Genomic DNA, 14,324 nt, shown 5'->3' on the forward strand with positions numbered 1-14,324 from the left:
TTCCATGGGGATGGTCTTGATCCCTGTCTCCTGTACAGTGTCACGAACCTCATTCCATAGTTCATCGGGCACTCTATCAGATCTAGGCCCTTAAATCTATTTCTCACTTCCACTGTATAATCATAAGGGATTTGATTTAGGTCATACCTGAGTGGTCTAGTGGTTTTCCCTACTTTCTTCAATTTAAGCCTGAATTTGGCAATAAGTAGTTCATGATCTGAGCCAGAGTCAGTTCGCGGTCTTGTTTTTGTTGACTGTATAGAGCTTCTCCATCTTTGGCTGCAAAGAATATAATCAATCTGATTCGGTGTTGACCCATCTGGTGATGTCCATGTGTAAAGTCTTCTCTCATGTTGTTGGAAGAGGGTGTTTGCTATGACCAGTGCATTGTATTGGCAAAACTCTATTAGTCTTTGCCCTGCTTCATTCCGTATTCCAAGGCCAAATTTGCCTGTTACTCCAGGTGTTTCTTGACTTCCTACTTTTGCATTCCAGTCCCCTATAATGAAAAGGACCTCTTTTTTGGGTGTTGGTTCTAAAAGGTCTTGTAGGTCTTCATAGAACCGTTCAACTTCAGCTTCTTCAGCATTACTTGTTGGGGCATAGACTTGGATTACTGTGATATTGAATGGTTTGCCTTGGAAACGAACAGAGATCATTCTGTGGTTTTTGAGATTGCATCCAGGTACTGCATTTCGACTCTTGTTGACCATGATGGCTACTCCATTTCTTCTAAGGGATTCATGCCCGCAGTAGTAGATATAATGGTCATCTGAGTTAAATTCACCCATTCCAGTCCATTTTAGTTTGCTGATTCCTAGAATGTCAACGTTCACTCTTGCCATCTCCTGTTTGTCCACTTCCAATTGGTAATCACTAATTTATAGATGTATGTTGGGCCTATAGGACTGGGTTAGTTCTGTCAGTTGAAGAGAAAAGATAACCAAAGATGAAATGGTTGTGAAACCTCCAGTATTTAAGAAGAGGAGCAGTTGTCACAGAATTAAGTGACCAAGGAGATGATTACAGCCTGAAAAAGCCAGAAGTGGTCATTTTTAAGAAGGTTGTAGGTAGATAAATTTTATAGAAATATTTTATGGCATAAATAGATCATGTTTCTGGGTCAAATAAATGAGAACTGAGAAAAAGCCTAGCTAATTCAAATTGGCAGTTTAGAAAAGTGTTCGTGATTGTGAGCCAGAACCCCCAAGTATTTTATCCAGAATTAAAATAGTATAAGTCAACATATATTGAATAAGATAAGCTATCTGGAAACTTAACTGATCCTGACAAATGATCAATAGGTGGGTGACTAAGGAGACCTGGGAAACACCATAGTGGCACTTGGATATATTCTCTGCTTTAAAAGATCCTTTGATTACCTGAAGAAAGAATGTGGTGTCTTAAAAGTGACGTCAGTACTTGGCCAGAGTAAGTGGTATTGCTATTACCAGAGCAGTCCATACTCTGTTGTGAGATAAGAAGAAGGTTTCAGGTTCTTGTATCACTGAAGTAATTACCAGACTGTGAGATGATTCTTGAGCTCCCTCAGTAATAAAATCTGTGATTTCTAATTATAACTTTTTTCTCTACCATATGGGGAAATTTTGAATGCTAAAAATAGAAATGAAGAAAAAAGAAGAATCTTAAGTGCATATTGCTAAGTGAAAGAAGCCAATCTGGAAAAGCTACATACCGTATGATTCCAGCCATACGACAGTCAGAGAGAGGCAGGACTATGGAGCAGTAAAAAGATGAGTGGTATGGGGGCAGGACTGATACAGCATTGGGGATTTTTAGGGCAGTGAAAGTTCTGTGTGACACTGTAACCGTGGATACATGATACATTTGTCAAAATCCATAGGGTGGAGAACACCGAGAATGAACCCAGATAGGAACTGTGGACTTTGAGTGACGGTATGTCAAGGCAGGTTCATCAGTTGTGACAAGTGTTACCGCTCTGGTGCAGGAGGCTGGTAGTGAAGGGGGCTGTGCTCCCGTGGGGAGGGAGGCTATGGGATCTTGCTGTACTTCGTGCTCAGTTTCGCTATGAACCTAAAACTGCTCCTAAAAATAAAGTCTCTTTTTAAAAGCAGAATGGAAGATTCATATCTCAGTTGCTCACCTATTTTGTACTTTAATACTTACTAATTTTCCTTTCTCTCCTAGACCTGCAAGGCTGTTGAAGCGGTATTAGAAATCTGATGGGTTTGTGCCTTCTGTAATGTAAAAGAGAAATTGTGAATACAAGAGAAAAAAAGTCAAGTGTTTTGAAATTCCAACTTATTTTCAGTTAACTAGAATCTTAAAAGATTCAAAAAACTTCGAACAAATAAAATACTTCCTAAAACACAGCCACATGGGGCACTTCTCTGGTGGTCCAGCGGTTAAGAATTCGTGCTTCCACCGCAAGGGGAACTGAGATCTCATATGCTGCCCCTTAAGGCCAAAACAGTTTTTAAAAGAAACAAAAGTTAAAATAAAAAAAAAAAAAAAAAGGCACTATACACACACACACACACACACACACAGAACTTATATAACTTACACACACACAGAATTTATCTTTGATTTGTTAGTGTTCATTTTGACACTTGACACTAGGGCCAGTCATTCAGCAAAATAATTGAGTGACTTCTCTCTGCCTTAAGACAGGTAGCAAGTGACAAGGTATTCATTGTCCTTCTCTCATTGAGTGAATAACATAGAAGACATTGAACCATTCAGTTTGTCACTTAAGAAAGACCTTCTTCAGCCCTTCAGTCTAAATGAAGTCTGTTCTGTTACTCTTCTTCATAGTACTTTATTTTTTTCTTTCAGATGGCAGTTATTATGATTATTCTAAGTTACGGTTCATACAGATTATTTGGGCATTTGTTCTGCTTGATTTCTCTCCCTGTGCTAGACTGTAAGGAAGCAAGCGAATCAGTTTTCCATGTGCATAGTTAGCATTCAGCAGTGACTTTTTGAATAAGTGAATGGATGAATGAATGATGACTGCCTTTGTGTTTCATAAGTGCACTATGCTACCAAGTAAGCAGATTTGGTCTCCTGTAAGGTTATAGGCCTGAAAATGAGTAGGAAGTGGTGTGAAATTCAGTTCTCTTCAGAGGGCAAGTAACATATATATATAGAAATTTTGCCTTTAATTTGAAAATTGAGAAGTTATTCAAGACTTCAATGATAAGAGTGAAGGAATGCCATTCAGATTAAAGTCGATTCCAAAGTGAATCAGCGCTTCCCTAGTGGCTCAGCTGGTAAAGAATCTATCCACCATAATGTGGGAGACCTGGGTTGGGAAGATCCCCTGGAGAAGGGAAAGGCCACTTACTCCAGTATTCTGGCCTGGAGGATTCCATGGAATGTGTAGTCCATGGGGTTGCAAAGAGTTGGACCCGACTGAGCGACTTTCACTTTCAAAGTGAATCAGCCAGAAGGTAGAACAAGCAGCTTTTCCCACTAAAGTAGATCCCAGACACTTACTTCTTGTTTCTTGTTTTCCGAGACCAAGGTAAAATAAACTATAAAAAGAGGAAAGTGCTGTGTTTTTTAAATGTTTTCACTACTACAGAAAAAGCAAGAGTGCAGGAACACTTCCCTGCATGAATCCTGGGGTAGGGGCTGCTTGGTTGTCTTCCGGGAGTTCCTGCCACTCCCATCTTTCAGGTTGAAATGCTGAATGAACATGAAGGATGCAAAGGCTGTTCTGGATTGGTCACCACCTTTCACTCAGATCAGTGGTAGAGCACTGAGAAAGCATGGCACGTTGCTCTCAGAGCACTGGGAACCCTGAATGTCTCTCTTCCAAGTGCTTTTATGAAATATTTCTTAATTTCTGTGAATTTTTCTCTTAACTTTTTTTTTTTTTTTTTTAATTTTCAGGTGTTGGTAAATCATGCTTATTGCTACAGTTTACAGACAAGAGGTTTCAGCCAGTGCATGACCTTACTATTGGTAAGTGTTGTAAAGAGATGAGATGCATTCACAAGTTTGGGGTAGTGGACATGGAATATGCTAGAGGGCTCATTGCATTAGTAAGGAGTCAGAAATCAGTGAAGCTAGATCTGTTGCTGTACTGGAGTCTAGTCTCCATCACTGGGTTTAAAATAACTGTATCTACAGTAAAAATAATACTACACAACTCTATAAGAGTGGTTGGAATGCAGCAGACAGTCATACTTATCTTGATGGTATTTGACGATGGAACAGAAGATTGAGAGACAGTGTATCTCAGTGTATCTCAAGACGGGTGTGTAACAGCAGAGACTGTGGACCGGTTTGTTGGAGTTCTGATCAGGGCTCTGCCACTAGCTGGACGCACCCCTTCCCCACTCCATGCCTCGGCTTCTTTGTCTGTAAAATGAGAAAAGTAGTAGGACCATCTCACAAAATCGTTAAGAACAGTAAGTGAGTTAATAAATGTGATGCATTGAAACAGTGCCTAGCAGTGTGGTAAGTGCTCCAGGGCTGCCTGTAATTATTAACCCAGAAAAACTACCATCAAGCAATTTTTAGTTTCCTCAATTGTGAAATGAGGAATAAATGAGAGTTCCTGGTAAGAGATGGTCAACAAATTTTAGCTATTATTACTGTTAGCTCTACTGGTTGTTTTTAGTGATATTATTCATTAATATGCAAAAGTATAAAATTAAGTGAAAAACTAAAAACTTTAAGTAAGTGTGCTCTTTCAGGGTTCTTAATCTGTTTTTAAAAAATTACACCCCAAAAGCTAAAGAGTCTAGATTTCTTCTTCTATGGCTGCAATAGAGATTAGTCAACCGTGTATAAATAAGGTAATTGGAAATCCAGTTAAAGTTTGCAACTGATAGCTTAATGTGTATTTTCAGCCAGTGTCTGCTTGTTTTCTATAGGTATCATTAACTCACTATTCATAACAAATTGATTCTCATGTCCTGTGTATTTTTAAAGTACCAAATCGAAGATACAGTTTATAAATCAGATTATTAGATCAGTTGATGGTATTCACCCAAGCCTAATGTACTTTGTGCATATATTAAACATCTTTCCTTACTGGCTACTTATAGTAAGAACATGCAGATTCCATTTTCATCTTGGTAATTTTAATTATATCTGCTAATGATGGGTAGGGCAGGTGTTGCTCTTTCATGCTGGTTCTCATGATACTCAAGTTTTAACTTGGGTGAGCTCCTTTTTTGTAGAATCTGTTCTTTAATAGGTCTGCACCTTGAGGCCACCTCTTAGGCATGACTCGGTCTTGAGACAGCTGGCCGGTGGTTTTTTTTATAGGGTGCTGTCAAAAGCGTCTTCCTTTTCATTGAAGCACCCTGTAGGGAGGATAGGCCTGAGCCTCGCTGCTGTCAGAGGATAGGCTCTGCTGCGAAGAGAGATGGGGAAGTAGGTCGGAGGGAGTTCTCAGCAAACCATAACTCATGTAACTGCACCGGCCAGCTTTCCTCTGGGCTCGCTGATGGGAGGCCCTGGGAGTTCAGAGGAGAAAAGCAAAAAAGCCGAGGGTCTTCTCCCCTCTCTGCCAGGGTTTACTGTGTGTCCTCCATGGCTTCAGTACAAGCCCCTGCCTGTCAGAGTCACTGGTGGTCGGGTTCCTGGGCTCTGGAAATCCTGGTTTCTCTCTCTGCCCTCCGGCTTGGGAATAGCAGCAGCTTCCGGCTGTTGCTGATCTCTGGGTTGCGTTACCTTCTGCTCCTTGGGTTTCTCAGCCCTGCCTTCAACTTAACCAGTTCCCCACTTTAAATCCCCTCTGTTTTAAATGCTTAAGTATGGTTTCTATTTTTCTGGTTGGATGCCAACTACTATACTCACGACACCCATCACAAGAATTTATTTTTCTGACATAGAAATCATTTAGAAGGTCCTTAGTACATACTTTTTCTAGGAGTGTAGAATGATTGCTAAAGTAGGCATGAGGCAGTGTCTTGATCCTGCTGCACACTTGCCTTTTGCTTGATGAATAGAGGAAGGTGACAAGGTTAAGTTTGGGTCGTGATGAAGAATTATTAACTGATAGCAAAGAGGAAATAAAAGGCAAGGGAAGACTATATAAAATGTTCCTTACCCTTTGCCTGCTATCTCAGTGAGAATTGTTATGCTGGGAATCAAAGAGCCATCTATAAATAGCTTCCTGGGCACAGTTTCACTGAGGATCCAGACTCCAGCCTTGCCATCCAGAGGATGGCTCAGGGGCTGTTCCTCTGGACCAGCAGCATCAGCATTGTGTGGGAGTTGTTATAGAATCTACTGGCTCCCATTCTGCAGCTCAACAGGGTCTCCGGGTGATTCACATGAACCTTCAAGGCTGAGAATCACTGGATCAATGGCTTTTGTGAGTATGTATGTGGATTCCCCAGGTGGAAATAGGCTTCATATTGTTGACCCTGTGCACACGCCCACACACATCCTGGCCCCTCACTTCCTTTACTTGCACTTCTTCTGAGATCCTGCTTCCACTGAGCTCCTCACCTGCACAGTCCTGCCCAGGACCTGTCACCAGAGTCTGGAACTACTCCAGAGTCTTGGATTCATGTGACTGGCTATCTGACCACCCCTGCCATCCTTTCAGCTCACACACCTGGTTCCTAATGCTAAAAGTTTATTTACCCTATCAGGTGTAAAATCCATTGATTCTGCCATCTTTGTACTCTCACCTCTCTTGCTTTCTTACTTCTCCCCTTACCCAGCTTTAATTCTAAGCCTTATAGTTATGTCATTATAATTACTCCTGTGTATACCCTCAGCTGCCTTGTCCCCGCTCTTAGTTATAGCCCACTCATTCCCACTGTGTTTATTTTACTTCCTACTAGTGGACAATTTGACAAATACTGATCCAGAAGCTAGGCTATTTACATGTTCATTACACCTTGCTTCCTCTCTCCCCCACTTTAAACCATCAGTCTCTAAGAAGTGACTGCTGAAAGTGAAAGTATACTCTTGGAGAAAAGGTGGTGTTGTTTCCCATATCACGTGCCCCACAAGAGATCAATTAAAAGCATGCCTCATTTATTTGGGGTTCACCTTTCTAATAAAGTTATTTAGAATGTCATTGCCGAGAACTAGGAAGATAGCTTAAAAGACCTTGTGAAACATCCGGTTCAGATCTCACAAAGACCCTTTTCCTGATCTTAGAACATAAGCATACTTTCCTGACAGGTTGTGATTGTTAATGCTGCTGCTGCTAAGTCGCATCAATCGTGTTCGACTCTGTGCAGCCCGATAGACGGCAGCCTACCAGGCTCCTCCGTCCCTGGGATTCTCCAGGCAAGAACACTGGAGTGGGTTGCCATTGCCTTCTCCATGTGATTGTTATGAAAACACTGTAAAAATCCAAAGAAAGTTAAATTCCCCATGTAAACTTGCCTTTGGCCCTCCAGCAACCACTGTGAAGAATTTGGTATGTGTATCACCTTCTAGAGTTTTTGAATATATTATAAACACACATGTAAAACTGTTCTCATTTGCTTTTCCTCCTCAGATATACTAAAGTACCTGTTCTTTCTTACCTTTGCCTTGACTGCGGCTTGTGAATGACGTTAATATTTGTGAATTGGAGGGAGAAAAGTCGCTATTTGACTTTTTAACTCTTTAGTTTTAAGTACGGCTGAACTTTTAAAAATATGTTTAAGAAACATTCTGTGTCTTTGCTTTGAATTATGTGTTTTTATCTTTGCCCTCTCCACTAATAGTTTTCTTTAGTCAAATTCATTGATGCTTTTTGTTATGACTTTCAAGTCTTACTAAAGAAGGGATCCCCTTTAGTGTGTATGAATTATATACATATTCTTTAAAATATTCTTTTCATACTATAAATTTATACTTCATCTGGTATATGGCCATGTAGGTTATTTTCTTTAATCCCTACATAACTTGTGGCCCCACACCATTAATTAAATAAGCCATTCTTTCTTTCCTATTTGATTTAGCCTTTCTTATCTGCTAAATCTCTGTATATATATCAGCCTGTTTGGGGACTCTCTGTTCCTTTTTTTTTTTTTCCTATTTCATGAGGCAGTATCATACTGGCATTTACAGTCACTTTCTAATTACTTAATGTGTGGTTGACGGTTTTCCTTTTCTAAAAATTTTCTGAATTTCTAAAAAATTTTCTGAATTTTCTTAATTATTTTTGTATATTTGTTCTCCAGTTGAACTTTAGTCTCTTTGCCAAATTGCAGAAGTTTTAGTGAGGCTTTTAAAATTTGGTAGGAAATATATTAATTTATGGACTGGTTTGGAGACAGTTTATGTTTTTACCATATAAAGATTAGCTATTCATACACATAAGATGTTTTCTTTTATTCCAGCTTTTAAAATGCTCTTCAGTAAAGTTTTACATAAGGTCTTGTGCTTTTACATTATTTTTGTATTTTATGGATTTTGTTGCTACTGTAAACAGGTTTTTCCCACCATTATTATTGTTTAATCATTTTGCATATTCTAGGTAGACATTTTGGCCTTATCTGTAAGTCATAATATTTTCTTAGCTAATATCTATACCTTTTGTTTTTGCTGGTATCTATAGTTTTGTTTCTAGGAGTATCAGCCTTCTTCCCCACCAGTCTCTGTTTTGAACTTCTGCAGTTTCTGAGTTCCAGGAGTAGATCCTTTTTTTTTCTCAAGACGGTCTAAGGAGGGCTCCTTATGGCTGTTAACTTGATACCAGCCCTGCTGTCTGCTTTGGCAGTGCCATCTCGGGGGAGCAGCCTCACCCTGCCTCTGCACTTCCACGTGCCCTGGCTCTGGCAGTGGGCCCCTTCTCATTGGGATTGCCATCAGTAGTCACCTCATGAGTGACGTGTCATCATTAGTTAGAAATCTTGGAGTATAGTATGAAATAATAATGGATCCATAAAAATACTTAAGTGTGTGCCAGGAAGTAAGTAGATGGTAACTAAGGCACGTGATAACTTTATTTTAAATTGAAGTATAACTAATTTACAATGTTAAGTTAGTTTCAAGTGTACAGCAAAGTGAATCAGTTATACAAATATATGTTCTTTTTCAGATTCTTTTCCATTATAGGTTATTACAAGATCTTGAGTACTGTGCTATACAGTAGGTCTCTGTTGTTTACCTATTTTATATATAGTAGTGTGTCTGTGTTTATCCCAGACTCCTAATTTATGTCTACCCGCCATCCCCTTTCATAACCATAAGTTTGTTTTCTGTGTCTGTATTTCCATTTTTATAAATAAGTTCATTTGTATCATTTCTTAGATTCCACATATGTAATAACTCTTAATCTTGAAGAAATTTTGAGATGGGTATCATTAATACGATTTACAAATAAGAAAAACTAAAACAGAAGAGGTATAGTAACTTGCTCAGGGTCACACAATTAGTTGGTATCAATTGTTAAATACTAAATAAATGTTTACTATGCAAGGATGCAAGCACTTACTCTACAAGGATGATCACAATCCAGAGGTAATTTAGAAAGTGTGTATTTACGCTCAGAGTGTTTTGTCCTGGAAGGTTCAAAGTGAGTAACATTTGAAAAAATAAGCATCACTCCCTGACAATGTCAGGTAAATGAGGCCTGGCCTTTGGCTCCACGGATAATTTCTCTGGCAGCCAGAATTGGCTGTTAATTGAAAATGTATCTGGGAAGAGAGGCCCAAGGGCATAGGGGATGATGGTTTATCTCATAAAAAAAAAAAGAAAACTTTCTAAATAAGCTTCTTAAGCACACACACACACACATGTACAAATATATGCTTAACTAAAACGATTTAAAATTTTTACAGTCCAGTGGAGATGTGTAAGGTTTTGGGTTTTTGTTTGTTTCTAAAATTTCTAGGACACTTCAGCTTTCAGCATTTTCTTTTACCACATAGAATACAAAGGTAAAGCCTGCACTGAATGAACCCAGTTATGAGAAGGTAAATTGGAAAGAGTTATGTTTTTGAAGCGAAACTTGAATTCTTTGTTTCTATTTCACTTGATAGGAAAACAGAAATCATGGTTTTTCAGTAATCCACTGTGCTTGTCAGTTTTTTCTTATCTCATTCCTGGATAATATAGTAGTAGCCTTTTAAAACTAGTTTCTCGGCCTCTTGTTTTTGTTCTCTGTCCTGATCCTATTAATAAGTGAAGTTAAAATGGCAATCGTTCTGTATTTTCATGCTTTAGAAACAGTCTTGATTTTCATATAACATGGTTTTCAAATTAGGTATGTTTTTAGAGGCAAAATCTTTGAAGACTTTTTAAGCCTCAGTAGTCTCCACAAATCTAGTGGAGGTGATGGAATTCCAGTTGAGCTATTCCAAATCCTGAAAGATGATGCTGTGAAAGTGCTACACTCAGTATGCCAGCAAATTTAGAAAACTCAGCAGTGGCCACAGGACTGGAAAAGGTCAGTTTTCATTCCAATCCCAAAGAAAGGCAACGCCAAAGAATGCTCAAACCACCACATAATCGCACTCATCTCACACGCTAGTAAAGTAATGCTCAAAATTCTGCAAGCCTGGCTTCAGCAATACGTGAACCATGAGCTTCCACATGTTCAAGGTGGTTTTAGAAAAGGCAGAGGAACCAGAGACCAAATTGCCAACATCCGCTGGATCATCGAAAAAGCAAGAGAGTTCCAGAAAAACATCTATTTCTGCTTTATTGACTATGCCAAAGCCTTTGACTGTGTGGATCACAATAAACTGTGGAAAATTCTGAAAGAGATGGGAATACCAGACCACCTGACCTGCCTCTTGAGAAACCTGTATGCAGGTCAGGAAGCAACAGTTAGAACTGGACATGGAACAACAGACTGGTTCCAAATAGGAAAAGGAGTCCGTCAAGTCTGTATATTGTCACCCTGCTTATTTAACTTATATGCAGAGTACATCATGAGAAACACTGGGCTGGAAAAAGCACAAGCTGGAATCAAGATTGCCGGGAGAAATATCAATCACCTCAGATATGCAGATGACACCACCCTTATGGCAGAAAGTGAAGAGGAACTAAAAAGTCTCTTGATGAAAGTGAAGTGGAGAGTGAAAAAGTTGGCTTAAAGCTCAACATTTCAGAAAATGAAGATCATGGCATCTGGTCCCATAACTTCATGGGAAATAGATGAGGAAACAGTGGAAACTGTCAGACTTTATTTTTCTGGGCTCCAAAATCACTGCAGATGGTGATTGCAGCCATGAAATTAAAAGATGCTTACTCCTTGGAAGAAAAGTTATGACCAACCTAGATAGCATATTCAAAAGCAGAGACATTACTTTGCCAACAAAGGTCCGTCTAGTCAAGGCTTTGGTTTTTCCAGTGGTCACGTATGGATGTGAGAGTTGGACTGTGGGGAAAGCTGAGTGCTGAAGAACTGATGCTTTTGAACTGTGGTGTTGGAGAAGACTCTTGAGAGTCCCTTGGACTGCAAGGAGATCCAACCAGTCCATTCTGAAGGAGATCAGCCCTGGGTGTTCTTTGGAAGGAATGATGCTAAAGCTGAAACTCCAGTACTTTGGCCACCTCATGCGAAGAGTTGACTCATTGGAAAAGATTCTGATGCTGGGAGGGATTGGGGGCAGGAGGAGAAGGGGACGGCAGAGGATGAGATGGCTGGATGGCATCACCGACTCGATGGATGTGAGTTTGAGTGAACTCTGGGAGATGGTGATGGACAGGGAGGCCTGGCATGCTGCGATTCATGGGGTCACAAAGAGTCGGACAGGACTGAGTGACTGAACTGAACTGAACTGAGTCTCTGTCTATATACTTTGAATAAAGGGCTAAATATGCCAAAACTCAACTGTGGGTTAAGTTAAGCAAAGGGGGTTATTAGAGTGTCTTGATTATTAGGGATATTAGAGTGTCTGGAGTTTTATGTAGACTCCACAAGAGGGTGGGGACGTGGACTTGGAAATGGGCAGGAGTGAAGCATCCTAAGAGGCTGGAAAGCAGAAAACATAACAGCCATCCTCCCGTCAAAGGACGGAATGGTTTGCCAGTCAGTTTGAGTACCTTCATCCCTCTGCTCAGGGTGCTGGTCCTTGCTTGGCTTGCCTACCCATCCATGGTGTCGGTCAAGGGTCTGTTTCTAATTTGCCATTGTTTTTCATCAAATTTGACGTTACATATTGGATTTAAGAAATCTTAAATCCCACTGAGCAATGCAGATGTTTTTGGATTGTGGTTAAAAGCTTTTCCATGACAATGGGAGGTAAAACAGGATTTCTCTCTGTGGCTACAATAGATTCTTGAAAAGGCTTCCAATTTGTCAACTATCTTGCTGATTTGTAGAATTTTATACTTTAGGACATTCCTTTTAAATAGTGGGCATTTCCAAGAGCATTTGTACTGTCCTTAGCTGCTAGTTTCTTTCCTCAGCCACTCATTTTCATGTCACTGAGTAAGCTGGTGGACTGTTGTTTTGGGTATCCCCCCACCCTGTGGCATAGACGGTACATGACTATATGCATATAGATAGGTAGATGTGTAAACACTGTAGTGGTTTTTTATGAGGTTAATTGTACAGTTTTGCATTTTTCTTTCTAGTACATCCTGACTCCTAGGTCTTCTCTCTGTGCTTTTCCTGTATTTCTGAGTCTGAGAAACATACCATTAGTTTCTTTGTATTGACTTTGCCCCTAGTATGGAATAAATAATAAAATACAGAATAAAAACTCAAATCAAGTTACATATCCTGAAAGGGTAAATCACCTTTCTATCTCACCTTCCTGATCACAGTTGGGGGAATTATAGGAGATGCTGAAGTGAAATTCTGGCACTGGGCAATGTGCCCTTCCCTGGGCAACTAAAAGCTGTTTTTCTGCCAGGATGACATCTGGTTTCTGGGGACCATGTGTGTCTCCCCGTCACCCTGACTCTGATCTAAATACTGAAAGAACACACTCCAAGCAGTAATGATTTGGTGTAATGTAAGTGATAGACTTCTTGCAGAGTCTCCTTCACAGCTGTTTGCTCTTCTGAAATTATACCCTCTTTTTCTCCTCCTCCTATTTTGATGATTGAATGAGTATTTTCAAAAGATGGTAAATGCAAGGGAAAAAGCCAAAGTTGTAAGCTAGCTGATAAGTGTAAAGTTTGTATTCCCTTAACCTGCAATCCTGTCTCCTGTAATTTGCCAAAAATCATAATCATAAGTTGAAAAATATATGCAGAAAATTCATTTCAGCATTAACTACTTAGTGAAGATTTGGAAACAACCAAAATTTGTAGCAGTAGAGTACCAGCTTAATAAAATGCATGTATATCTAAAGATACATAACACACAGGACTATTATGTGGCCATTAAAAATAATAGTATAGTTTTATATAATTTTTTTATTGAAAAAGTACTTTGTGGTATGGAATAATGTTTATGACATAGTGACTGAAAAATTGCAGGACAGCATTTGTGTATTCCCATTTATATAAAACTGTATGCTTCTATGTGTATTTATTCATGGTGAGATTTCTGAAAATATGTTTAAACAGTGGTCATCTCTAGTGAATGAACTTGGAGATTTCTTTCCTAGTTGATAACCCATGATGGAACTAAGACTATGATGTTGAAATTCATCTGTCCATTTTAGTGATTGTTAAACCACATTAACAGTTTTTAAGAAATTGGTTCTTGAATCTCATTTCTAATTATTTTTAATATTATTGAGCCTGCAAAACATGAAGGGCACAGTTGATGTCTTGACTACACAAGACACAGATATCTTAGTGTTTAATTATATTCTTAGCCTGTGTCTTATGAATATCTCTGCCTTATACATTTTCTAAGGATGGGAGCTGTATTTGTTAATCTGTGTATTATTTGGCATAGCATGTCCTAGAAATACCCTTTTTAAAAAAAATCCTTAAATGTGAAGTATATTCCCACTAATTTGCCTAACAAAACACTTTCTGTTTTATTCAGGTGTTGAGTTTGGTGCTCGAATGATAACTATTGATGGAAAACAGATAAAACTTCAGATATGGGATACGGTAAGTATAGCGAAAATACCTTGTATGACCTCAGTAAAGTCATTTTATAAAAGTACATTGTTGTGTGTGTGTTCAGTTTTATTGTTATCTTATGACTGTTATGGTTTGTTAGACACTGACGTTCTTGCAACCATGACATAAAATGTGGTAACAGAAAAGATTCATTTTTATCATGCAGTATTTTCAGCAGAGGTACCCTAGGTGTCAGGTGTAGGGGAACATATTTGAGCAAATTCTCAGGCTGTGGGATCTAAATAGAAATGCTCCAGAAACTATGTTTTTAAGAAAAACAAGCAGTATGTCTAAAGTATACATGTGAATTAAAATATATGAATGTCAGTACCATAGTCACTTGATCTGATAGTTTATTAGTTTATTCTAAAAGTATGATTTAGTCC

At 39.0% G+C, this 14,324-nt stretch overlaps 1 protein-coding gene across 1 annotated transcript in view; it reads left to right on the forward strand.

Annotated features, from left to right (window-relative positions):
• The window catches only part of RAB2A (RAB2A, member RAS oncogene family), a 60,920-nt gene that overhangs the window by 11,529 nt on the left and 35,067 nt on the right, over window positions 1–14,324 (forward strand). Inside the window, exons 2-3 of the mRNA XM_010838999.1 lie at window positions 3,883–3,954; window positions 13,859–13,926. Coding sequence (XP_010837301.1) covers window positions 3,883–3,954; window positions 13,859–13,926 — 140 coding nt within the window. The remainder of the gene's footprint in view (window positions 1–3,882; window positions 3,955–13,858; window positions 13,927–14,324) is intronic.

The sequence above is a fragment of the Bison bison genome, unplaced genomic scaffold (genome assembly GCF_000754665.1).
Source record: "Bison bison bison isolate TAMUID 2011002044 unplaced genomic scaffold, Bison_UMD1.0 scf7180017864108, whole genome shotgun sequence".
Taxonomy (NCBI): Eukaryota; Metazoa; Chordata; class Mammalia; order Artiodactyla; family Bovidae; genus Bison; species Bison bison.